Source organism: Caretta caretta, chromosome 7 (assembly GCF_965140235.1).
Source record: "Caretta caretta isolate rCarCar2 chromosome 7, rCarCar1.hap1, whole genome shotgun sequence".
Classification (NCBI taxonomy): Eukaryota; Metazoa; Chordata; order Testudines; family Cheloniidae; genus Caretta; species Caretta caretta.
The window spans coordinates 62,171,026-62,198,497 of record NC_134212.1 but is presented as its reverse complement, the minus strand read 5'-3'; the positions used below and the strand labels follow the sequence as shown (position 1 = coordinate 62,198,497).

Here is a 27,472-nt window from a genome sequence, read left to right as displayed (position 1 = left end):
GAGAAGGGAGAAGAATTGTTCTTAACTTCTGAGGATCAGACAAGAAGCAATGGGCTTAAATTGCAGCACTGGAGGTTTAGGTTGGACATTCGGAAAAACTTCCAAACTGTCAGGGTGGTTAAGTACTGGAATAAATTGCCTAGGGAGGTTGCTGAATCTTCATCACTGGAGATTTTAAAGAGCTGGTTACACAAACACCTGTCAGGAATGGTCTAGCTAATACTTAGTCCTGCCATGAGTGCGGGGGACTGGAGTAGATGACCTCTCGAGGTCCCTTCCAGTCCTATGATTCTATGATTTACAAATGAGAAAAGTGAAACAGAAAGGTGAAGTCTTAAAGCCACAAAGCAAGATAGTGGCAAAGCTAGTTTCAGCACTCAAGATTACAGAATTTGTCACAAGTCTACCTGGATGGAGTGCAAACTAGAGAAACATTTCTAGGGGGAAAATAATGGTTTCAGGCAACAAACCTTTAAAACTACCTTGAGCCTATCTAGCACATGTGCAATAAAGTTATAAGACTGTTATATTTTTGAAACAAGTTTAGATACAATACATTCTTGTTAAATATTATACAACTATATGTAGTTAAATTTAAAGGTTAGGTAATGAGAGGCAATGAACAAAATAATATGAGGTGATTACTTAATGTGTGGTTATATTCTGTGGAGTACTGTAAACACAGCATTGTGGGTTCCAGATTTATCTGCATCACATTTGCTCAAAAAATTGTAACTTAAAAGATCTTTTTCCCAATAACTGCCAGCCCTTCAAACTCATCTTGAAATCTGAAAGACAAGCTGTGTTCTTTCTCGCTCAAGCATCATCACTAGTAATAGAAATTCTGCAATGAGAATTTAGTTAATCCTCTGTATAATACAAGAGACAACAGAATACAGCTCACTTTCTCTGTTAGTTGGATTAGGATTCACAGCAACAATAGAAGCGTTAAAGTCAGAGTAAGCTGATATGAAACTGAGCACCAACCCAGAACAATTCTGTTGAGTAAGGAGGTGCTATTTTTACAGTCCCTTTCTCGATCGTAAGTGCACTTTCACAATACCAAAACTAAAAGCACACTGATCCACAAACCAACTCTTCATTAACAGGGCTACCCGCATTAGTGTTTAAAATCAGCTGTATTGTCATCAGATTTGGTTTGAAACAGTAAACTACTACCAGTAATTGAAATAGAAAAATAAACCAAGTGATTGTATTTCTCATCCCCCCACATTAAAAGAACAGTCATGAGACATGTGGGTATAGAAAATGATGGGGTCTAAATTAGCTGTTACCGCTCAAGAAAGAGATCTTGGAGTCATGTGGATACTTCTCTGAAAACATCCACTCAATGTGCAGCAGCAATCAAAAAAGCGAACAGAATGTTGGGAATCATTAAGAAAGGGACAGATAAGACGACAAAAAATATATTCCCTATATATAAATCCATGGTATACCCACATCTTGAATACTGCAGATGTGGTCGCCCCATCTCAAAAAAGATATATTGGAATTGGAAAAAGTGCAGAAAAGGGCAACAAAAATGATTAGGGTATGGAATGACTTCTGTATGAGGAGAGATTAATAAGATTGGGACTTTTCGGCTTGGAAAAGAGAGGACTACGGGGGGATATGATTGAGATCTATAAAATCATGACTGGTGCGGAGAAAGTAAATAAGGAAGTGTTATTCACTCCTTCTCATAACACAAAAACTAATTTCAAATGAAATTAATAGGCAGCAGGTTTAAAGCAAACAAAAGGAAGTATTTCTTCACAGAACACACAGTCAACCTGTGTAACTCTTTGCCAGAAGACATTGTGAAGGCCAAGACTATAACGGTTCAAAAAAGAACTAGATAAATTCATGAAAGATAGCCATTGATGGACCTATTAGGCAGGAAGGGCAGGGATGGTGTCCCTAGCCTCTGTTTGCCAGAATGAGCCACTTGATGATTACCTGTTCATTCCAACTGGAGCACCTGGCATTGGCCACTGTCTGAAGACAGGATACTGGGCTGGATGGACCTTCGGTCTTACCCAATATGGCCATTCTTATGTACAGCATGACCCGCAATACAAACTAATTTTGAACACACAAACTATCTTCGGGTTCCTTTAAAGCAGCTATCACCATGATTCCTAAAACTCAAAGATGTGAGTTTTATTGTTTTGCCCCCTCAAGCCAATGTTTGCTATGAGACAAGTATATAATATTAATGAAAAAATGCAGAAATATGTTCATGAGTAGTGAAATACTATATTCACAAATCTGAATTTAGGTAGTTGGCAGAACTCAAACAATAATACATTATTCGTGATCTGTATACAGCTATCTAGCATACATATTTTGCAGATTGAATATAATGGATCCAATTGTTTGAAGGCACTGCAGTGATCTCAGATGAGAGCAAATGTCACATATCATGAGAGATATAAAGCCAAGTTTTAATGAGATAAATTAAAATGAGATTAACAGCAAGATGCAATCCTAAAGAATTCTTATTATTTTTGTAAATGTGCATCATTATTTCAATGTTCAAGACAAAAAGAAAAAAATTCTACACAAAGGACAAATCCAAAATCTAGAATCTACCGAAGCAAGTAGTGTTGAATTTGAGATTTTAAACCTGAAACATCCTTCCATCATGTTTTGGATCATGCAGTTTTCAGTGATGTTAGAGTCTGAGGGCATGGCTACACTTGCAGATGTAGAGCACTTTGAGTTAAATCAGCCTTCGGAGAGCACAGTAGGGAAAGCACTGCAGTCTGTCCACACTGACAGCTTCAAGCGCACTGGCATGGCCACATTTGCAGCGGGATTGGGAGCAGTGCATTATGGGCAGCTATCCCAGCATGCAAGTGACTGCAATGTGTTTTTCAAATGGGGGGAGGGGTGGAGTCTGATAGGGAGTGTGCTGTGAATATGTGGGGGGAGAGAGTGGGTTTCTGGGGGGCTGAGAGCATGTCACCATGCTGTCTTGTAAATTCAGACAGCAGCAGACCCCACCACCCTCTATCTCTCTCACACAGCATTCCACACTAATGGCTTGCTTTGTCTCGGAGCAGATAAGCAGCCGGCTATTGGAAATGGAGCTTTCAAAGGGCATATGCACATTCCTGCAGTGATTCAAAAACAATGACAAGAGTGGCCACTTGACTTAATGGGATTATGGGACATTTCCAGAGGCTGATCAGAGTGCAGTAATGCAACACTTCGTTCACACTGGCGCCATGGTGCTCCACCGGGGGCGCAGCAAACGTTATTCCACTCGCCAAGGTGGAGTCCCAGCAGCGCTGTAGCCGCGGAGTCAGAACGCTCTACGGGCCTTGCCAGTGTGGACGGGTAGTGAGCTAGTGCACCTGGGGCTTCTTTATTGCGTTGTAACTCGCAAGTGTAGCCAAGCCCTAATTTCATATCAGTATCTATCTGAAACTAAATGTTGGATACGTTTTAGTTTTTAAAAAGGGAGGTTAATGGATGAGCAAAGACTTTGAAATCACTTCCTCCATTATCCACTTTATTGAGGCTTTCACCCTCACCAATCTACTCAAACAGTTATGCGTTTCTCTGGTGGGGCGGCTGCTCCACCCCTAAGAGAGATAGGGCTAGAGTAGGCCAGAGTGGTGCGCAATCAGGGCCAGTATTCCAGCCAGCCAATCAGGGCTAGGCTAGGCCCTTCATGGGGGAAGGTCTGTCTCCTGAGCAGGAGACAGGCACCTCAGACAGAGCAGTGCTGGGTAGGCTCGGGGGAGCATAGAATGGCTCCAGCCCAATACCTGCCACAATGCAGGCCCTGATAGAAAGGGCCTAGAAGATATGAAGGCCAGAAGGGAAGTGGCCCATGTTAGACAAGGGACAGTTAGACAAGGGGAGAGAAGGAGGACAGGGAGGCTGCCACTAGAGGGTCCCTGGGTCGGGACCCAGCCTAGTGGGCGGGCCTGGGTCCCCCTGCTTCCTCCTTGTACAGCACCTGGCTGTGGAAGGGTGGCCTGCAACCGTCACTTGAACTGCAACTGCCCCTTGAACAGAGGGGCTAGACTCAAGGGGTTGTGGTTGGCCACTGCAGCAGGAGTGACTGGAAAGACTGCTGTTAACTCCCGCCCCTGCAAGGGGGCGAGTGTGGACTTGGGGGGCACTGCCGGAGGGCAGTGTCCTGAAGAGAACACTGGTAGCAATGCGGGTCGAGACGCCAATCGAGGGTGAGAGACGGACAGGACACCACAGGCAGAGGGCGATCTGCATGAACTGAGCTAATTCCCAGACTGAACAGCAGGAGGCGCTGTGGTGGTAAGTCTCAACCCCATCACAGTTTCCAATTCCCTTCAGTCTTCTAAAGGTATGTCTGCACTGCCAAAAAAAGACCCGAGGCAGCAAGTCTTTGGGTATGTCCACTTTCCAAAGAACAGCCAGGACATTGAGTCTTAGTCCAGGTCAACTGACTTGGGCTCATGGGGCTCACACTACATGGTTACAAATAGTTCCTGCTCAGGCTGGAGCCTGGATTCTGACACCCATCCCCTCGCCAAGTTTCAGAACCTAGGCAGGAACACCGACACTACCATTTTTAGCTCCATAGCGCACGCCTGAGGCCTTGCCTACATGACCAAGCTTTTTCACCAAAAACTGCTTTTTGTCTAAGAAACAGTATGTGCATAGTGCATACACATGGCAATGCGACTTTTGACGGGAAAAATGCCCGGTTTTGGTGACAAAAATAACATCCATCCCGATGAGAGACTTATGTCTTTTTCCTCTCCAGTTTCTCAACTAAGTGCCAGTACAGACACCACGCTTGATTTCATTGGTTTAATTGGCCTCTGGGAGGTGTCTCACAATACCCATCCTTACTGCTCCAGTCAGCAGTTGGAACTCCACTGTCCTGCAGCCAGGTAAACAAAGATCCGCCCCTCCCCCTTAGAAGCTCCAGGAATTTTTGAAATTTAATTTCCTGCTGGCTCAGCATGGAGAAGTCCCATCACATCTTCCCAGGTGACCATGGTGGGTTATCGCACCAAACATTCTCCTGCTTGGACCACTGTGGAGCTGTTGGATCTGATCAGTATATTAAGGAGAGATGAGGCTGTGTAGTCCCAGCTGCGCTTTAGCCGTAGGAATTGGGATACCTATGGGCACATTTCTCAAGCTTGTGTGAAAAGGGCTATGATCGGGACACGCTGAAGTGCAGAGCGAAGATAAAGGAGCTAAGGCAGGCATACCATAAGGCGAGGGAGGCGAACCATTACTCCAATGCTTCACCTAAGACCTGTCAGTTCTATAGGGAGCTGGATGCTATCCTCAGTGGCGACCCCCACCTCCACTGTCAAGAGCCCCGTGGATACTTCGAGGGAATGGAGGCAGATGAAAGAGGACCTAACCCAGAGGACTAAGTTATTGATGAAGAGGTGGAATTCGATTAGGATGTACAGCTCCCAGCAGGGTCGCCCGGTCAGCCAGGCAACCAGGCACTGTTCTCCACTCCAGAGGCATCTAGCCTGCCTCAGCAGTCGCTATCACGGGAGAAAGCAGCAGGCGATGAGTCTGGTAAGTGGCGCTGGTGAGTCTGGTAAGTGCTTGTGTAGTGCGGAGGTGGGTTCAGGGTATAGAAATGTGGGAGGCTGGCTGTGTTTCTTTGAGGTGGACATTTCCCAGTGTAGCTAATCTGTACAGCAGAACAGGGTGTTGATGCACACAGAGATCTCACAGGAATCCTCCAGCAAGATCTCCAGGAAAGTTTCCTGGGGGTACTCGGTAATCCTCTGCCAAAAGTTCTGTGGCAGAGCAGCTCTGTTCCGTCCCCCATTGTAGGAAACATTCCCACACCATTTGGCAATCACTTGTGCAGGGACCAGAGCGTCACATTGGCGAACAGCATATGGAGCAGGGCGGAAGCCACAAGCATGGAGTAGATGTACCCTCCTTTCCCTGCTTACCTGTAGCAGTTAGATGTCTGCTAGAATGATCCCCACCAGTGGAAAAATGTGGAAGAATTTTCCATAGAAAGCTGCACCATGACCCTTGCAGAGTGTGTGTGCACTTTTCCCCATGTGGAGCAGGCCCTCCCACCCCACCTCCAACACTCACCATGCTTTGGCTGTTCGCAGAGATATGTGCCTGGCTAGGGTCAGTAAGAAGGTGATGGCAATATTGCAAAAGGTGTATTAACTGAAATGTTACAATGCTGTGCGTGAACTTAACAATCCCGCTTCTGTGCATTGTCCCCTGTGCTTCTCCAGAAGTGGCCTTGAGGAACACCCCACACACCCCTGCCAAGCATCTCCACCAGATAAGAAAGCACCCAAGAAACAGCAAAGACGACCTGTTCTGGGAGGTACTGCAGTGTTCCAATGCAGAAAAAAAAAGGGAACGTAAGGACTGCTGGGAAGCCAAACAGCAGGACAGAAAAGAGAATGAAGCATTTGTTAAGGATGCAACTGAGAGGATGATTAAAGTAATGGAGGAGCAAATGCAGATGCTACAGTCCTTAATAGTGCTGCAGACTGAGCAGATCCATGCTCACCCTCCTCTGCAGCACATTCAGAACACTTTTCTTTCCCTTCCCCCACAAACTCCACTTGCACATTCCTTTCCACTTTCCAGGAGTTCTTGGTTTCCCCTTCACTCCACCCCCTAGGAAAGCTTTCACAATGATAGCTGGATCTACATACAGTTGTGAAAGTCTGTCCTTCCCTGGTTCCTCCTTCCCATCAGGCATCTGTGTCTTTGTGTGTGCTGTTTCTTGTTCAATAAAATCAAAGTTATTTAATGGTGAATCACCTTTATTTTTTTCCCTACAAATTGAGATTGCAGGTACCACCAATACATGCACAGGCATTGTTATCATTGTCTTATGGAAATACAAGGCCCAAAATGACACCATTGCATCCTAGGAAAACTTGCACCTCTGACAGAGATATACATTACTGGTGCTCATTGTCAAAGTGCTGCCTCAAAGCCTCCCTGATTCAAACTGGCCCCCTCTGACAGCCCAGTATCTGGCTGCTCAAAAATAGCAGCTAAGCGGTCTGCCTCAGCACTCCACCTGAGCAAATCTTTCACCCTTAGCTTCACAGAGATTATGCAACGTACAGCATGCGGCTATGACCATGGGAATATTATCCTCATTGAGGTCTAGCCTGCCATATAGGCATCGCCAGCGTGCCTTTAATCTGCCAAACGCACATTCAACTGTCATCCGGCACATATTCAGCCTGTTGTTGAACCTCTCCTTACTGCTGTCCAAGTGTTCCATATAAGGTTTCATGAACCACAGCCATAAAGGGTATGCCAGGTCTTCTGGGATCACTCTGGGCATTTCAACATCCCCCACTATAATCTTTTGGTCTCGAAACGAAGTCCCCGATTGTAGCTTTCTGTACAGGCTGGTGTTCCTGAAGATGCGTGGCTCATGCATCTTCCCGGACCACCCCGCGTTGTCGTCAGTGAAACACCTACGGTGATCCACAAGCGCTTGCAACACCAAGGAGAAGTACCCTGTCCTATTGATGTATTCCGTCGCAAGGTGATCTGGTTCCAAAATTGGAACGTGTGCACCATCTATCACCCCTCCACAGTTAGGGAACCCCATTTCTGCAAAGCCGTCCACTATTTCATGCACATTTCCCAGAGTCATGGTCCTTCGTAGCAGGATGCAATTAATTGCCCTGAACACTTGCATTAATGCAGCCCCAATGGTCGACTTCCTGACTCCAAATTGATTCGCGACTGACTGGTAGCAGTCTGGAGTCACCAGCTTCCATACAGCGATTGCCACATGTTTCTTTACTGAGAGGGCAGCTCTCATTCTGGTGTCCTTGTGCCACAGGTCTGTGGCGAGCTCCCCACACAGTTCCAGGAAGTGGCTTCCACATCCAAAAATTCTGTTGCCACTGCTCTTCATCCCACACCTGCATCACAATACGATCCCACCATTCAGTTAGGTGAGCAGCTTGTTAGGTGAGCCCAAAAGTGATGATCTACCCTATGCAGCTGCTCTGTGAATGCCAAAAGTAATCTATGTCGGGTGCCTGAAAGTGTTCTTCAGTTAGGAACTTGACAATTAACTGAACTGCCATTCACAATTTCTTCATGACAGTTAACAGAGCATTGGAGAGCAGTGCGAGATCCATCTCTTCCCACAAAGATGCTGGGGTTCACAGCAGAGAATGACTGTTGCAAAAATGCCGCAAAAGAAAGCTGGAAGCCCATGGACTGCTGGGACACAAAGCAATGCATCACAGGACATTAAGCCAGGGCCCAAGATGCACTGCAATCTGCTCTGCCTTCCCACATCACCTAGCAACAGAAGGTGTTGATGTGGACTGTGGGATAGGTACCCACAGTGCAATGCTCACACTGTTAAGGATGGTGCCCCCACTGTGGACATGCTCTGCCAACAGAGGGAGTAAGTGTGAATATGAGATTCTGATTTTTATTATGTTGAGTTTTGGGTGTCACCATCACTTTTGTTGACAAAAATTGGTCGTGTAGACATAGCCTGAGTCAGGTCACCTGGGCTCTGAAACTCACTGCTGCAGGTTCTGTTTTGTGGTTTAGACTTACCCTCAGCGGTCAGGTCAACTGACTGAAGCTTGCGCTACAGGGCTAGAAATAGCAACATAGACATTCCCACTCAGATTGAAGCCCAGGCTCTGAAATCTGATGAGGGGTGTGGGTCTCAGAGCCTGGGATCCAGCCCAAGCAGAAATGTCTATATTGCTATATTTAGCCCCGTGGCCCAAGTCCCATGAGCCTGAGTCAGTTGACCTGGGCTCTGAGACTTGCTGCTGTGAGTTTTTTGTTTTTAAACAGTGTAGATGTACCCTTAATATTCTTTTCTCTCATTTTTCTTTATTCTCACTGAGTTTTTTGATGACGAAACACTGTTTATCACATGCTTTTCCCGTCTAAACTTTTATCTGGATTCGTGCCCTACCATTCTAAACGTTCCTTGTAGATTCCATGTGTCGGGTTATACCTTGTCTTAAAATTTATACAAGTCATCTCTCTCTCTTCAATTAAGCTTTTGTTATCTTCTGCCTTGATTTCTAGCTTATCTTCCTGGCTCTTTCTATAAATAACTAGCTTGTTGACAATTCTGTTGCCCACCTACTCAAACAATGTTTCTGCCATGACTCCCCACGCTATCCAATCACCTGCCTACCAACCCCGCACCGCACACTAAGTTTAAGATGCTTGTTCTAACCTTCTTAGCCCTCCATCTAACTGGCCTGTTTCAGTTGGCCTGGTAGTTTGATGACACTGGCCTATCTCCAGTCTCTAATAATTGTATATATTCCCTCTCTATAGCTTCTATAGATAAGGCCTTGGAAAAGCTTCCTGCACTACTGTTCTTTTACTTACAGTTAGTTGGTAAAGCATGCCTATTCAGTGGAACAAGCAACCCTAACTGTTTTACACTCTTTGTTTATAAACTTGTAGATTGATTGGTCTATCTTCAGTCAGCAAACCCCACTGGATTTTAAAGCCCTTATGGGAGAAGGGGCCATGACAATATTCTGCACCAACTCAACAAAAGCCTCATTCTGATGAGTATGTGTGTCTCTTCATTATACACCTTTCAGATGTTACAATATTTCATTTTAGCCTTCATTTGCTGTTGTAGCCTCTGGAGAAAGCACTTACCTCCAGGATCAACTACCTTAGCTCATCTAACCTCACTTTAATTTGTCTGTAAGCTACTTGGGGCAGACCCTTTCCCCTATATTTACTCTGATGAAACAGCACATATTTTAATAGCACTATATAAATGATCTAAATAAAGACCCTTGAAAAAGGGATTGAGACTGTATAGATGTAATATTCCACTGACTCAAACCCTAGAAAGCAAGGAAATGTCCAGTTATGGGACACCTCTAATGCCCACAGAGGGCATATTTCCACTGAGGGCAACAGAGTCCACCGCCACACGGATGATACCTCCAACTGATAAGGAGACATAACATTTATTTCCAGCACAGTATAATGCAAAATTTTAATTAGAATGCTCCCAAACACCTTGGGTGGAGAGAAAAGGAATCTGTCAAGTGCCATCTCTGCTCCACTGGGCCAGCTATGGCTGTCTAGATTGGAGAACCCTCTGTCGAAGATGCAGCACTTCAACTGAAGCTGAAGAACTCACAACACTGGAAATCAAAGCAGCTCTCAACTGGCAACCCTGGCTGGTATCACCCACAGACTCAGTCAGGGTTTACAGCATAGACAACCTTCTTATAGTTTCTTAACCTTAGAGCATAGTGGGGAGAGGATGGAGGGGAACTTCATGGAGAGCAGCCTGCAGCTTCAAAGCCATTGGAAAGACGAGCTAAGAGACGGCCATCTTTACTGGGCAGCCTCAATTTCACATGACCATCAAAGCTCTCAAGTCTACTGCATTTTAGCTGAATCAGAGTTCCAGTTTATGTGAGTGACAAATTCCCTAACAAAATACATTTTAGTACAGTGGAAGGTGCACTGAACTGGGAGACAGGACACCAGGAGTTCACATTTCACATCTTTTGATTGCTCTTATTTATATTTCTTTATATTTCTGTACATTTCACAGACCTATTATTGAGCAACCCCTATATTAAGAGACAGTCAAGTATCACTCACTCCGTTTTACAAATAAATTATCTGCAACATTGCAAAAGAAATGAAAATAGAACCAATGTACTTCTATGATTAACTTTCAGTCTCAGCCACTCACAGAAAGAATCTGTCAACTCTATAAGTGATTGTAATCAGTAAACCACTGTTCCAGAGCTAGGAACAAAGCCATGGTTCCTGACATTCAGCACGTCTTGCAAATGGTTGTGAAATCCATTCAAAAATCCCCTTTGGTGGCTGAACCACACAGAGAACAGCTGCCTATGCTACTACTACCACCATCTTCCGTAGCTCAAGTGGTAGCGATATGGACTCAAAATCTGAATGTCTTGGGTTGAAACTCTACCGATGATCCATGTAGTGGTCCTTATAAGTGAACGTGATAAAATTCCTATTTTTCCAGTTCATTTTCTATTTTTTTAAATGTTTCATCTAATTTACAGAGTGAAGAACGATCTTAAAACAGGTTTTATATAAAAAATTATTATAATCTGAATTATGATGTGACACACAACAAAACATAGGAGTTCACATTTCAGTCATTGGTCATACCTTTCAATTGCTTGTGTCAAAGACTGGTAGGTTTAAGGTTTGAAAAGCGTGATGGCCTTAGTGAAATGGCAGCCATATTTCCTAATGGTTGTCTATGGCTTCAAAGCCCAGTTGGAAACATTAGAAAATGGATGCTATTTTTATTAGGGTATCCCTCCCAATAGTAAAGTAGCGATCATCGTTACCTAGGACATAAACGCCTTTAATCCCACTTGGTAGCTGGAGTCCCACTGTAAATTATGGGAAATAGCTATTTTGAGTAAGAGAAAATTGTGAATATAACTGTAAAGCAAAACAAAGCTTAATAACTTTGCTGAATTACAATCTAACTTCTTCAAAATGAGCATTTGAAGGTATCTGGCAATATGTTTTATCTACATAGGAAGTCTGAAGAACAACAAACCAGCCATTAGTTAGAAAAAGAATTCTAAATAAAAGTTGCACGTTTTAAATTATGGGATTTATGCAATACACTTTCAGATTGTGTGGTGGGTGCATCTACAATTGTACACACAAAATGTATTACTAGATTAGCTTTCATTCACTAGTATATAACAAAACACATTCTCCATTATCAAAATGCACAAAATCTACCTTGGATCAGTGCAAGCCCAACTTCATGATATTCATATCTCTAAAATTCTCCTCATGTAAAAAAATTTTCACTTCAATCATTTATGCACAGGTTATAAACCCTTAACAAATAAATGTGGTTATAATTAAAATGTTGCAACTTGAACAATAACAGTGCAACAGAAAAAAAAAGAAAAAAAATATTAAAGTCACTTCTAGAGTACAGAGCTCAACTTATTTTAGGCTACAGACTAACATGCACTCACTGAGTAATGCCTCTGGGCAACATGATAAGCAACTTAGAACAAGAAGTTGTTTAACAGTGAACACCTTTAGAATATTTTATAGTTAATTTCTTTTAAGGAAGAACAAACCTGAGCCACTTTAACAGAATTTTGAGTAGAGCCACCAGCATGATATTCTACGTTGAACCTTTTCACAAGTTCTTCAAACCTGTAAGAAACCACCGGGGTAGGGGGGTGGGGGAGAAAAGGAGAGAGACAGAAAGGCAGTCAGATTCTGTAATTTTTCACAGTGAAAAACTATATAAGCATCTAAATTAGAAATGTATGAGATCAAGTTATTTGTAAACAGGAAATTCAGACATATTAGCTCTTTTACAAGGTGCTAGCTGAGAAAACGCAGACTAAAATAGCATGCATGCACAGTATGCGCACTAAGCAACTGGCTCAATGACAAAGCAAGTGATATCAACTTGATTTCACTCCCTTACAGTTGTATTGTAAGTCTAGAACATTTAAAGAATGTCTTAGGAATACAGCATCTGGAGCTTGTGCACGATGATAGTTAACTTTCAAGCTTCTAAAGTATATGCTCGCATGTAAAAGAAAAAAAATTAAAGGAAACCAATGAGGAGGTGCTGATTCACACTTCCTCTAGCTAAATACGTAACATAAAAGTTCAATAATAAAATAATAAATAATAATAATAAGATACTTTATCTGCTTTAAAACTTTAGTCAAATAGTGTGCACTCAAAATTTAAACAATATTTTAAAGCATGAATTTTTAACTTGTGTTTGTCAGGTATTGGAACTTTATAAATAGATCTACTGCTAGTTTGAGAAAATCCGGATATAAAAAATAAGAATTGTAAAATGTGTGTAAATTGTGGCAGACCAGTTCTCTTTCCGTTTTCTAGTCCTCTAAGTTGGATCATTGTGTAAAAAATAAATTAAATAATATAAAAGCTCCGCTGTCCAAATGTTTTGAAAGAACACTTGGTTTCACTAGCAAAACCTATTTTCACAATATAAAAATATGTATAAAGACAGCTTGATTACTTTAAAAGGAAAAGTCACTGTTTTTAACATAACGTACATAACAATTATAAGTTAATAATGTCTGGTTCCACTAGTTAGATCTGGTGCATAGCTACCACTGAAACAATGAAAAGGACTTTGTTAAAAAATGCAGTGCAAGTTGAATTGTTTAAGTTCCAGAAAGATCGATAAATGGTCAGTACAAAAGTAATGTAAAATTCTAATTAGGTTTGGACTACCATCAAGAAAAATCCCAATATTCAAGAGAAATATAGTGAAACCTGTCTTAAGGGACCAACTAAAATAGTTTAACAGAAGTGGTCTTCTAATGAAGATGGAGCAGAATAGTATTCTATCCATTTGTGGATTCTTTGTGATAATCTCTGAAAATAGGAGGTTGACTAATAAGTGCATTCTCTTGCACAGTGGTTCTCAAACTGGGGGACGTGACCTCTCAGGGGTCATGAGGTTATTACCTAGGGGCCACGGGCGGTCAGCCTTCACCCTCAAACGCGGCTTCTCCTCCAGCATTTATAATAGCATTAAATATACAAAAATGTGTTTTTAATTTATAAGGGGGTCGCAATAAATTGCGAGGCTTGCCATGTGAAAAGGGTCACCAATACAAAAGTGAGAACCACTACTCTTGCACACTGTATGAAAATTTATTTCATTTCAACTTATGCATGTTACTTTTCATGTGTCGCAGTCCTGATAGTTTTTTCATTATTGTCTCCTTGTTCATACATCAACAGAAAACACTTTCCCCTTGTTTTAATACACATAATTTTTAAATAAGTTAGGCACCCATCCAACCTTACAATAAATACTAGTAGCAGAAAGCCTGTGCTGTCACAAGAATGTAATTCATTAAGTGAAGTGTGTAAAAAAAGCTGAAAATGGCTGAGAATTTAAAAATAGGATGGCAACACACTGTGAATCCAAGGGATGATTGAACAGATGATATTATATTCAAAAAGAACTCTCAACCATGCTTGTAGCTGTTTCCATTTTTCACGCTGACTCAACTGACATTCTAGGCTACAAAGTGATTTGGGGGATTATTATGTGTGCTGGTTGTGTTGATTTGTGTAGTCTCTTTCACACAACCATTTCACTGGTTGTAGGCAAAATAGCTGCAGACTAAGGGTGGTGACTGGATGAGTTACCTCTGATATCACAATGGTCTAGGACAATGGTACCAAAACTTTACTTGTCATGCCCTCCCCCTTACTACTAGTGGAATCCTTCCGCACTCCCCCTCTACCATTACTGCACAGTTGGCTCAGCAAAGGAGTTTGTGCTGAAGCTGGAGCAAGAGACAGAGCTGGCCAGAGGGGGGGGGGGGGTGCTGAGAGGCAATGAGGGCAGAGCTTAACTGGGGATGGAGAAGGGGGTGGAGTGGAGTCGTGGCTGGGGCCAGAGCTGGGCACAGAGCAGGGGCAGAGCAGAGCTGCAGCTGGGTGGTGCTTCCTTCCCGCCCCCTGTGGGGGCTGCCCCAGGCCCTGCCACACACACCCCATTCCTCCACTCCCCCCTTGGGGGGCATGCCCCACAGTTTGGGGACTATTGATCTAGGCATGGCATAAATACATGCCTACTGTAGCTTGTGGCAGAGCTCTGACCTTGTCCCCGTGGGTCCCACACTTCCAGGCGGTTTATGCTAGCTTCAGAGGCTCACCGCAACCCTCCACACAGCCCTTCTCTCTCTAGGGTCAGGGATACAGTCTACTGAGCCCTTTTCATCATAAGTCAGCAAGGAGGTCGGTGAGGGAACTCCCACAGTCTCTGTTGCTCCTATGGCCTCATACCAGAACAGTTTAGCCTCCTGGTCCTGACAGGGGCCTGTTCTCCCCCCGCAGGAGGTGTTTCTGTAGAGGTGGGCTGGGGAGAACCTGGGCCCACCCTGTACTCTGGGTTCCGGCCCAGGGACCCTAATGGTAGGAGCTGTTGGCAGCCAACCTTTCACTGCCAGAGTTGCTACATTTCTCTGGGCCACTTCCCCACAGCTCTCCTGCTTCTCCCCTCTTCACCCTTACCTTAGGGCTCCCTTACCAATGACTTGAGGGTGTCTTCATTAACCAGCCCTTCAGCCGCACTTCCTCTCCTCTGGCTCTCCCCTGCCTGACTAGAGTGAGCCCTTTTATAGTATCAGAGGGGCTTTAAGAGTCAGGTGGTCACATTAGCTTAATGGCCTCACCTGACTATTTGCAAGTTAATTGGAGTCAGGTGTTCTCATTAGCCTGGAGCAGCCTTTGCTCTGGTCAGTCAGGGAACAGAAAACTGTTAATCTAGTGGCCAGTATATCTGCCTTCTGCTACTCTGCTGTATCCAACTAGCCTGGATCTATCACAAGCTATACACTGCATGAGGGTAATTTGTAAAGTCAAAATGGCTGAAAACTTAAAAATTTGATCGTAACAGACCACGAAACCCAGTGATGAGTCAACCTGGACATACTCTGAACATAAAGAGCTCTCAACCATGCTTGTGGCTGTTTCCATCACTTCACCCTGACTCAATGGACATTTTAGACTTCAGAGTGACTCACAAAATCTTATTATATAAATATAGATTACCTATAATACAACAATGAAAAAGGAATAAACGTCAGCCAGAAAAGTAACTATTAAAAAAAGGCATCTTCTTTCAACATATTTGCTAATGCCAAAACACAAATGCCAACGACCATGATCCAGATACAGTATATCTATCAGAAAGAGTTACATTCCATTCTGTCTTGTGCTCTATAATCATAAAGAAAAGGAGTACTTGTGGCACCTTAGAGACTAACCAATTTATTTGAGCATAAGCTTTTGTGAGCTACAGCTCACTTCATCGGATGCATACCAGCAAAGTATTCTTCATTTAGCTCTCCACCCACACTGCTCTCAGCAAGCTGCAGGACTCTTATCCCCGTAAGGATATCTCAGGGAAGGAAGAGGAATATCATAACTTACTTTTAGTAGTAAGTTATTCCTCAATTAGTCCCACTGAAATCAACTGGACTTCTCAAGGCGTTAAATACTCCTTCTCACCCTGTACTCTATCTCTTTTCAGGTGTTGATGGGGTAATTGGGGTCTGTCAGCTAGAACTAGATGCCCCATGAGAAGACTGCTGAAGTGTCATGGCTGACCAAAGTGAGGCTGGATGTGGCACTGAGTGATGGAGTCTGGAGTCGAACTAAGTTCTTGGGATGCTGAGTGGAACGAGGTCTCACAGGGAATCCCAACATCGTTGGTGCTGCTTCTGTAGTCCTTACTCTGGTAAAACTCACTTACAGGAAGTTCTTCCCAGGTCAACTAACACGGCTGCTACTCTGAAACCTGTCATTTATGATTGGCTACAAGCATTATCTCTAGATTGAGAGCTGAAGTACAGTTGACCTGTACTTCAAATACATCATTCTGAATGGTCAGCTTAGCAATCTGCTGTACAAGTAAATAATCAAATATGGAATCCCACAATGTCATTTTATTACAGCCATACTAATATGAAAGTTACGCTTCCGGATGTTCATTATATTTATTTTCTTGGGTTGACAATCTCCTATAATAGATGGAAAACCTTGTTGCACAGCAGTTTTATCATACAATATCCAGAATAGAAACTTCCTATCCTATGACAGAGACCCATGTCACCTTAAATAAATAAATCATCATCAATAGAGTCTCTTGATTATTAGTATCTGTGCTGCTAAGAGGCTGCTGCTTCTGTTATGAAATCCATTCACAGACTACTTTTATAAGCTGTTGTACCTTAATGATTCTACAATAGTTTCCTCTAAGTCACGTTTGCAAATTACTTTGAAAATGGAGGCATCAGCAATGACTATTAAGGTTGAGCTGAGATGTACATGGACATTAGATCTAAAATCCGAGGCTTACTTTTAAAATTTGGCACATTGACTTTTCATAGCAGAATTTTGTTTTCTAGTTTTGTTTTAATTTTATATTTGCACATACATACACACACACACACACACACAGAAAATTTAGCAATGTGGGCACAGGAAATATCTAAAAATGCTCACCTCTGCACCTTTGGTCCTGTTTTCCTTGCATTTTCTTTGAGTAACTTATCTCTTCAGTCTCTCACAAATAGGTTAAGTAGTGGAATTTAAAATATTAAAGGTTTTTAATTTCTTGCTATCATTTACCTTGTTTGAGGCTGGAGGACTACAACAAGAGAAAGGCAAAGGAGAGAAGTAGCACAGTTTAGTTCAACGTTTTTGCCATTGTACTGAGAACTGAAAGAGTTGTATGGAGGATGGATTAGTGAAAGACTGAGCAGAGTTTCTATCTGACAAAGTGTATCTGCTATCACACATTTCAGTTTTCTGGAGAAGAGCCTGAAGAGAACTATTATAAGGAAAATGCTGGAAATGGAAAGTTACCCATTAATATTAAAGTAGTCAAAACTGTAGCTCCCACCACCCTTCATTCAAGAAGAGTACTGCCTATTCTATAATACTTACAACCAGTTATATAGTACATACCATTAAGTACTGGTGGAATTCAATCATTATCATCAAATAGTAGATCATGTACTGGAGTTAAGTTTCAACACTAAGTTGAATACAATTTAAGCTTCTATTAAAGTCCACTAATTGGGTCCAAGTTTACATCTCACTTTACAATATTACATATTTACACTCAAAAGCCTCAACTTGTTAAGCTCAAATTTAGCGACCGATATATAGGTTTTTTTTGGTTTCACGTATTCTGTTTCAGTTTTGAAGTCTCTGTTAAAATACTTATCAAAACAATATTTTTCAGGATGGGGGGGGGGGCAGGGAAAACACTACCTAAACCATATTATCCATCCTGTCACATACACACATACTTCTCTATAGCATATGACAGGGGACATAATTGTCCAATAATTACTCATGTACTTCAATACTCTGTTAAAGGTCAGAGTTATGATCTTTTTCTTTCCATAATGATTCTCCATTTCAAATGTTTGAATAATGAGATACCCATCCTAGCAAACTAACGACAGGCAGGCAATTAGAAAGAATCACAAACTAAATTACTACATATGCTTTTCACAGCCATCCACACTAGTAATTATCTACCAATTGTATACCAAGCAATTGCAACCTCTACCGATATCAAGTTGCTGAGGGCAAAAAAGCAACAACAATATGTCTCATAACAACCACTTCACAAATAAAGAAATGCAACAACAACATGAACTAACAATGTTTCAGCAAGATTTATAAAATTAAATTTGTAAAATTAAATCTTACATTTTCTATCAGTTTAAACGCTTGGTACCCAATCCATATGGTTAATTTTTATTTGTGTATCTATGAGCATAGCAATTAAAATATTAACTTCTTTACCAGAAAATACCTGCTACTACAACTGCCTTGGTGACTGAGAGGTAACTCAAGACTACTTGTATTAATATATACTAGATGCCCTACTGTCTCTCTTTATTTAGAGCTGTGACTTCTAGTGCATTTAATCACTTTATTCTGTGGTCTGTGTGATGAAGGTTTGGCTACAACGAAGATGGCTTCTAAACTAAAATAAATATGCAGTAACTGGCATCAGATAAAATATTGTCTTTAATATTTCAATCTCAAGGTGACAGCCAGCGGAGAGTAAAAAAATTACTTTCAATTATTTCATTGAATTAGGCATGCAGACAGTGAGACTTTGACTGCTGCCCTTCACTATTTCAATCAGAAGTATTTAAAAAAAACACCTCATTTCATCATGTTTTATATAACAAGGTCTTCAGGAGCCTTGGGTGAATATGTCAATTCAAAGAAAATGCAAGGAAATCCCTTTTGCTGACTGTCTTCAATATCATGATGTAAGGCTGATATCAATTAAATGTGTTAATTTATCCACAAGAGTCCATTAACCAATTACTGACCTGAAACTTAAGAATGACAACTGGATTTCATTTTTAAATTGAATTTTCATTTTTAAAAATTAACATTTGGACAGACAAAAAAAATCAGTACATGATCAAGGGAGCATGGGGAAACTTGCTGTGCCATTGTCCGCACTATACCTGGCCTACGAATAGGAAATTCCATGCCAGCACCTTTCAAGAGCGTTAAATTTGCTTTTCTATATATTTTTGTTTTAGGGGGGAAAAAAATCAACTGGAGCAACGATCTTTCAGGCCAGTGGATACCAAAGGCACCTTGTGTGTGTGCGCTGAGTAAACTGTTATCATGTCTGGGACAAATTCAAGAAAATTCGAACTTTATAAGCTAGACTAACATTGCTGTTTCTGGTTCTGCAACTGATGATCCTTCTGAATATTTCTGAAGTCTCTGGCATATCTGAGAACTCTGGTTCTTTTGTCAATCTTTGAACATACCATCACCTTCAACAATGCAATAAATCTCACCATCAGCACCATCCAGAAGGCCATGAGTTTGGTACCATAAATTTGATCATCATATTTTAGAGAAAACATTTTTGCAACAGTAGCAAAACATGTTTCTAGCTGTGGTACTGCTGATTAACAATAGCACTGACCAAAAAGAATGCAAGTATGTTACTGTTTTCATAAACAACATTGGCAATGACAGCACGTCTGTCACTTGTTTTGTAGAACTGAACTGCTAATAAAAGCTGATGCTGAAGGGTATATCTGAACAAGAGATTCACTTTTTAGGAGACTTGGAAAGCAGAAAAAGCAACTTAATAAGAGTACTGCAATTATTCAGATTTAATTTTTATATTGCAGTAGCTAGCACCTGGAAGCCACCCAGATCACAGCCCCATTGTGCAAGGTACCATTTTTAAAAACATTTGGGAAATGCCAGTCCTTGCCACAAAGATCTTAAAGTCTAAAAATCGACTTGTGACAAAACCAAAAAGCAAAAGTCAGCCAAAGTTGGTATCCATTTATTGTCGTCTCATATCTTCTGTCTATCCTCACAGTGAAGTGTAAGACTGAATGGAAAGGGGTGTTCTTGTTGAGTTTCAAGTGCATTAACTTTCCGGAATGGAGTGTGTAAAAGAATACAAACAAGACAAAAGGTCCTAAGTGACTTTGGAACCTAAATCCCATTTTCAAAAGTGACTTAGGATCTTAGATCCCATTAACTTCCGAAGTCTCTTTTGAAAATGGGACTTGGAAGTTATAGACACACAATATGGCTGCCAACATGACTACACAAATCCTAATTTTATTTTGCTTAAATATGGGCTTGATTCTGTTATGCACATCTGTCTTGCACTAGTGTCAGTCCATTGACCTTAATACAATTACTCTTCATTTACATTATTGTGAGACCAAAATCAGGTCCTGTAAATCTAACATGGCAAACTCACTTAGGTATGAATTCCAGTCAAAATTATTTGTGGATTAGATGAGTAAAATTAGTTTTTTAACCATCAGTAAAACAATTTAACCATCTTCCTTTATTCACACACATTGTAACCATGGAATAATGATGATCCTCCTACCGCATATAGATTTATATCCTTCTGGATATTTATAGATAAGGTTACGTTTTTCAAAAGTGCTTAAATCCCATTTCAAAAGGGATTTAGGCACTTTGGAGCCCAAGTCTTATTGACCTCTGAAGTTGTATAAATGAGTATAAAAAATGGACCTAAAAACCATTCTACACAAGTTACACACAGAGAAAAAATGCCTGAGAGAAAGACACTGTTGATGCAGATGTCAAGGGCCACTTTATCTTCAAGAAGTAAAAAGAAATGTAGTTTCTTGTTTTTCAGCAAGATGGGTTTTCTTGGCTATTTTCTTAAGTATTTCCTTGTTACCCAGGATGACTCTATAGCACACACCAGCAGGAAGCCACATTTTAAAGATCAGCTGCCTAAAAGCTGCTGCAGAGGGGGAGGGAAAAAGTGTATTTGTAACTGAAGGTGTTTTACTTGTTCATATGTTTTTTTCTGTTTATTTTGTATATTAGAAATTCAGGTCCTGGCTCACCTATTTTTCCCGGAGATTTTTAGTTAGATTATTCAAATTCTTTTGTTTGTTTTTGTTAACACAAACTGCCTGACAAGCAGTTAGGAGGAAAGATCTTTGTTAAAGGTTCAACATCCTTGCAACTTGCTGCTTTAATAAGACAGTAAAACAATTGTTTGGGTAATATATATTACATTTATCTCACTTCTCTAGTTGCCTAACATTTTCAGTTGCAAGAACAGGTCATGCTAGACACAGATCTCAGTTTACTGTATAGCAGCAAGGAGAACCCGACTAACGCCCCAATGTCCTCATGTCTAATCTCACTATTTAGATTTTTTTTAAAAGCCATTTAAATCTTCAGATGAGGCAATGAGTGACAGAATGTCTAAAGAATCAGCATTGTAAATCAAAGAAAAATTGCTTCAGAGTGAGATAACATTCCTACAAGAGCTATTTAAGTGCCACTAGAAAGTCGGCATTATGTGGCTTTTAGATAGTGTTACCATTTCCAGTTAAAAAAAAACTAGTTAAAAACTATTGCAAAATCTATTCATCCTATTTTTCAGTCAATACTTGGTATTTTCAGTTACTCATACATCTGGTGACCCTGTCATCATTCGTGTCCCAAGTTTAATAATTTCAGGATAGGCAGGTCCAATACAGCCAGAGTCTCACATAGACTATATAATTTACATACTGTACAGGAGACAGAAGTAATCAGTAATTACCACTTCTGTGAGAATAGAAAATCAATAAATTGTAATAACTGGAAATGAAATTTACAGATACAGTATTTCAGTAACAAGAATTTTCATGTGTTGTTGAATATCTGAATTCACAGAGGAATGAAGGGTCATTATCTAAGTTCCCTCTTAGCTGTACAGCCACACAGCAGTCTATTAAGCGCCACACAGCAGCCTATTAAGCGCCACGCAGGTGTTCAGGGCTGTGGCAGGGAGAGAGGCCTCTCCCCCCAGCCCTGGACCTGCCGCAGCGGGGAGAGGCAACCCTCACCTGGCCCCAACCCAGTCCAGACCTGCCACAGCCGGGAAAGAGGCACTCCTTCCCAGGCCCCAACCCAGCCCGGCCTGGACCTGCCACGGCGGAGTGAGAGGCGCCTATCCCATGGCCCCAGCCCTGGAGCTGTCACAGCGGGGAGAAGCGCCTCTCCCTCCGAGCCCAGATGATGCAGCGGGGAGAGAGAGCTCGGGGGGGTCCTCTTTCCTTGCTGTAGCCCCAGGGCAACCTGTATCCCAAACCCCTCATCCCTGGCCCCACCCCAGAGCCTGCACCCCCAGCCACAGCCCTCACCCCCGCTGTACCCCAACCCTTTGCCCCAGCACCGAGCCCCCTCCTACACTCCAAACCCCTCAGCCTCACCCCCACCACATGAATTTTGTTTTGTGCACCAATATGGAGGTGATGTGCACATAACAGAATTCATTCCACACATGCATGGGAAAAATTAGAGGGAACACTGGTTTTAATAACTGATTACTAAGAAATCAACTAAGACAGTTTTCCATATGGTGTTCATGAATAACAATGGACCAAAACTAGTTCTACAATTCAAGGTAAAAGTTTATTACCTTAACTGCAAGGTAATAATTAAGAAGTTTCTTCTTCTTTTTTCTCCTCTTTCTTTCTTTTTTAAAAGTAAAATACTACTGTACCGTGAAAGGTGGACATTTGATATTTTTTTTTTTTTATATTCTAAGTAAGTAGAGAAGTTAATGATTATATTAAACTTTCAGCTTTGGGTTTCAGATTTTAAATTCTGTCTAAGACAAAAAGTTAAAACACATTAAATGAGTCCATCCCTAATCCTCTCTGGACTTTTGTCCACATCTCAAAATGATCTCAAAGCTTGTCACAACTGGCAGTCGCTGCTCAAGGAGAGGCCTGAAACAGCAAAAATGTTGCATTTCAGAACTGAGGTGCAATGGCAGAGCTACAAGGGAAAGTTTACATAGTACTTCGCTGGCTATGACTGGCTTTACCCAGTGCAACTAACTCCTGATTTTTCTATACACTAGATTGATCCAGAGTTAAAGTGAAAAAAAAACCAAGCAAACCTAGATTCATGTTGCAAAACAAACAAACATACCAAAAAAATAAAAAGATTTACCATTGGGTTCAGCTACCAGCATAGAAGAGTCAACTTATTTTAGGAATATGATGGATAAGTTACAGTTGAATGTAGCTGACTATGATCTTTTTCAGTGAAGTTCAAAAAACAATGACTCTTCATGGAAGTATTTACTACTGCAAACTAGAATTTCAGATTCAGTATTTTCCTAACCACCTCATCCAAACAAACAGCAAATTAAAAATAAATAAATAAATAAATAAAATCAGTAATTCCAAACAGGTTAGGCTTATGAATACCAAATGTTAACAGAAGAAAGAGAAAAAATGCATAGGCAAATTGTAAGATTAATAGCTTTGAAATATTTTACCACAAATGTTCACGAGGTTGAAAAAAATGCACTTAAATGTCAGTTTGATAAAAGCCAAAAGAAGATTTTCCACATATGTTTGCATTTAAGCATAGTGAAACAAGATGAAAAAAAGTAACAGTCATTCAAAAGTAAGGTTAAAACATCAGCTCTTAAGGATCATGATTTAAAGGCATTTCTCCAAGTTAATTTTTTTTTCTTTCTTCAGTAGAAAGTCAGGCAGCTTTACATAAGTGTTCCTTGAAAAGCCCTAAAATATGAAGGCGCCTCTTTTTCTAAACTATTTGAATGTTCCCACACACACGCTCCACCCATGCATTCACCACATATCCTTGAAGATACACAGAATTGTGCTCAGAAATGTCAGGTAGAATTAAATAAAATTAATTGTTGAGATGTTGACACTATACAAGATGAAAAATTAAAAAGTAAATCAGTTATGTTTCCAAGTTATCAGAAAACAATCAAAATATTAGGCTTCTGCTTTTACTTATTGCAAAAGACACACTAATATATACTGTATATACATAGAGTACACGGCCATGGGCATGCACACATATACCTTGAACTTCTATCTACTATGTAATTAGATTAATAGTTTGCATTCCATAGTAATAGCATTTGACTTTCCCCCTCTTAAATCTGAAACAAATAGTTAAAAGGGATACATGCTCATAAAAAAAAATAGTCTGTAGTTGATGGACTATACAACTAAGGAGCATCTAAGTAACAAGAAAGTGGTCTAAGGGAATGTTGTTGGACAGGAACATTAGAAACCTATAATCTTTATTGCATGTGACAACTATAAGTTTACTCACCTGTGCATATTCCACAGAACTGAGAAAGAAATATACATGAAATAAAGGGGATGAAAATTTAACTTTGTGCAAAATAATGAAAAACAGTGAAAATTCTGGTGAAGTCTTCAACTGAGTAGAAAACGAAGCATTTCCTTGTATCTAATGAATTCACTAGGAGCTTAAAATCCAATAGTTAGTATCTACACTTTCTTCTCTCTCAGGAGATTTTCCAAATGCTTTTCAGAGTCTCATCCACCCCACCAACAGACCCCATGTTACAACAGCTATAATTCCAATAACGGGGATGCATCAACAACATCCTTAAATCTGTCAGAGATGCTGCTTGCACAAAAGCAACACACACAGCACCGACGTGCACCCTTTCCCTTATACACAGCCACTACCTTTCCCAAGATCAAAGGACAGTGCATCCACAGACGTGCACAGGCTGAAATTGCCCCATAACCTCAGCTGCATGGAACACAACGCCATCCACAGCCTCAGAAATAACTCTTACATTTTGTGGGTACAGACTAACACGGCTACCCCTCTGATACTTGGTACAACAAAAATAGTAAAAACAAAAGTTTATTTAATCAAAACATTTCCTCCTACATGGCTATAATTTTACAGTATTAAAACAATAGGCTAGGGCAAGATACAACAGTAAAATACTGTACTATATTAAATACAGGTGGTGTGTGAAATGTTGAACTCAAACTTCAAATGTATTTGCAATAAACCTTTGTTCAAGTTAAACCTGCATTCATGAATCAACAGTAATTTGTTCAAGTCTTGTTGGCATCTAAGAACTTACAGTCAAAATTAGATATGAACGTTTTTGTTCTATTAAGAAAAGGAGTACTTGTGGCACCTTAGAGACTAACCAATTTATTTGAGCATGAGCTTTCGTGAGCTACAGCTCACTTCATCAGATGTTGTGAGCTGTAGCTCACGAAAGCTCATGCTCAAATAAATTGGTTAGTCTCTAAGGTGCCACAAGTACTCCTTTTCTTTTTGCGAATACAGACTAACACGGCTGTTCCTCTGAAATTTGTTCTATTAGGCTCCTTTTCACTGGTGTATTACATATTATCTATGCTCACTAGAAAAAGTTATCTGAGTACTTCTAATATGACTACTAGTTCCATTTTCATTTCTTGCCAACTCCATGCAAACATGCACAAACCATGTGAACTGGTTCACAATGACATTGGGCCATGGAAGAATTAGGTTAATTTGACTTTAGTCATCGAAGAAGAGCGTTCATGTAAACTCTAAGGTTCTCTTATTTAAGGGTTTATGAACAAGTGTGACACAAAGCAAAAAGCATACTTGGCAGTGGTACACAGAACTCTAGAAAAATACATCTGGGCACAGAACAGCCCGTTGGTTCTCAGCCCTGCCATTCTTGGCAGCACAAAGAGGACTTAAAGTTGCTTTAGGTAGATAGATAAGGATTAAGAAAATTTTTTAAAAAACAAAGAAAAATAGAACAGCCATACTGGGTAAGACCAAAGGTTCATCTAGGTGGCCAATGCCAGGTGCCCCAGAGGGAATTAACAAAACAGACAATCATCAAGTAATCCATGCCCTGTCGCCCATTCCCAACTTCTGGCGAACAGGCTAGGGACACCATCCCTGTCCATCCTGGCTTATAGCCATTGATGGACCTATCCTCCATGAATTTATCTAGTTTTTTTTTAATCTTGTTATAGTCTTGGCCTTCACAACATCCTCTGGCAGGGTGGATAAAAATCAATGATTTTTTTTTATTTAAATCAGATAATTTTTTTTTATAAAATGCTTTTTGTGGAAAAAACCTATCTAAAGATTGTTTTAATTAAGATATATCTTTGAGCTATAATGTCTCATCATGGAATACAGATTATAAATTCTAATTCTACAGTATGAGACCATATATTCATGTAATGTTTAAGAAAAGTTTTGTAAAAGAGTTCCAATAGTTCATGGATTACGGACCCAATCTTATGGGGTTCCAGGGGCTTCTATATAGATTATTTAGGTTAATCTTTCTATCTACTCAATAGGGCTCAGTCTAGAAGAGACCATCAGAGATGCTTAGTTTTGCAGTTCTCAAACGTGGATTTGTGTCTCCAGAGATAACATGCTTGTTAACAGCAAAAATATTTTTAAATAAATAATATAGAGAGGTGAGAAATAACAGACCTCAACCCTACTGTCCCTCTGCAAATTTGTGTACACAGAGTCAATCGCTTACCTCTCTCTAAAAGTGCAAAGTTTCAAAAAGTTCAATGAATAGATTATTGTTGGGGCAGAATAGATCTGGACAAGGAGAAGTCTGGAGATAAATGTGAGGCGGGAGGGACAGGCAGTAGAAACAAAAGCGAAACTGTTTGAGCATCATATTCCAGAAGTCTTGAGGTCTTTCTGAGTGTAGCCTTCATTGATTTGAGATCTACCATACCATTCTCCCACTAGAAGGGAAAACCTATAATGGCAGCAGGCCATAAGAGAGACCCAGTTTGGGAATATTTTAATGAAGTTCCTCTACCTGTGGGTAAGACAGGCATACATGCAAAATGCAAACAGCGCAACAAAGAAATGCAAGGCCTGGTCGCCCGAATGAAACAACATCATGAGAAGTGTTCCTTCTCAGGAGAAAGCTGTGTTGACGATGAAAGGAACATCACTTTAAAAATGTATAGTGTGTATCTTCTAAAAATGAAACCTACATCTATCTCTGAGTTGTGAAGAATATGTATTAAGGTTATAACAACCAACAAGAATGCACTTTTACGTAGAAATTTATGATTAAATAGAGTCTTCCTGACTAGTGATCTAATGACTACTGATCAAATCAATTTTATTTAAATTAAATCCACCCTATCCTCCGGCAAGGAGTTCCACAGGTTGACTGTGCATTGTGTGAAGAAATAGTTCCTTTTGTTTGTTTTAAACCTGCTGCCTATTAATTTCATTTGGTGACCCTTAGTTCTTGTGTTATGAGAAGGAGTAAATAACATTTCCCTATTTATTTTCTCCACCCCAGTCATGATTTTATAGACCTCTATCATATCCGCCCTTAGTAATCTCTTTTCAAAGCTGAAAAGTCCCCATTCTATTAATCTCTCCCACACCCCTAATAATTTTTGTTGCCCTTTTCTGAACCTTTTCCAATTCCAATATACCTTTTCTGAGATGGGGTGACCACATCTGCATGCAGTATTCAAGATGTGGGCGTACCATGGATTTATACAGAGGGAATATGATATTTTCTGTCTCATCATCTATC

At 40.7% G+C, this 27,472-nt stretch overlaps 1 protein-coding gene across 4 annotated transcripts in view; it reads right to left on the bottom strand.

The window, feature by feature from the left end:
* Positions 1–27,472, bottom strand: part of ADK (adenosine kinase) — a 565,528-nt gene that overhangs the window by 369,408 nt on the left and 168,648 nt on the right. For all 4 annotated transcript variants that reach the window (XM_048858483.2, XM_048858492.2, XM_048858488.2 and 1 more), the window contains one exon: positions 12,108–12,186. In XM_048858483.2, coding sequence (XP_048714440.1) covers positions 12,108–12,186 — 79 coding nt within the window. The remainder of the gene's footprint in view (positions 1–12,107; positions 12,187–27,472) is intronic.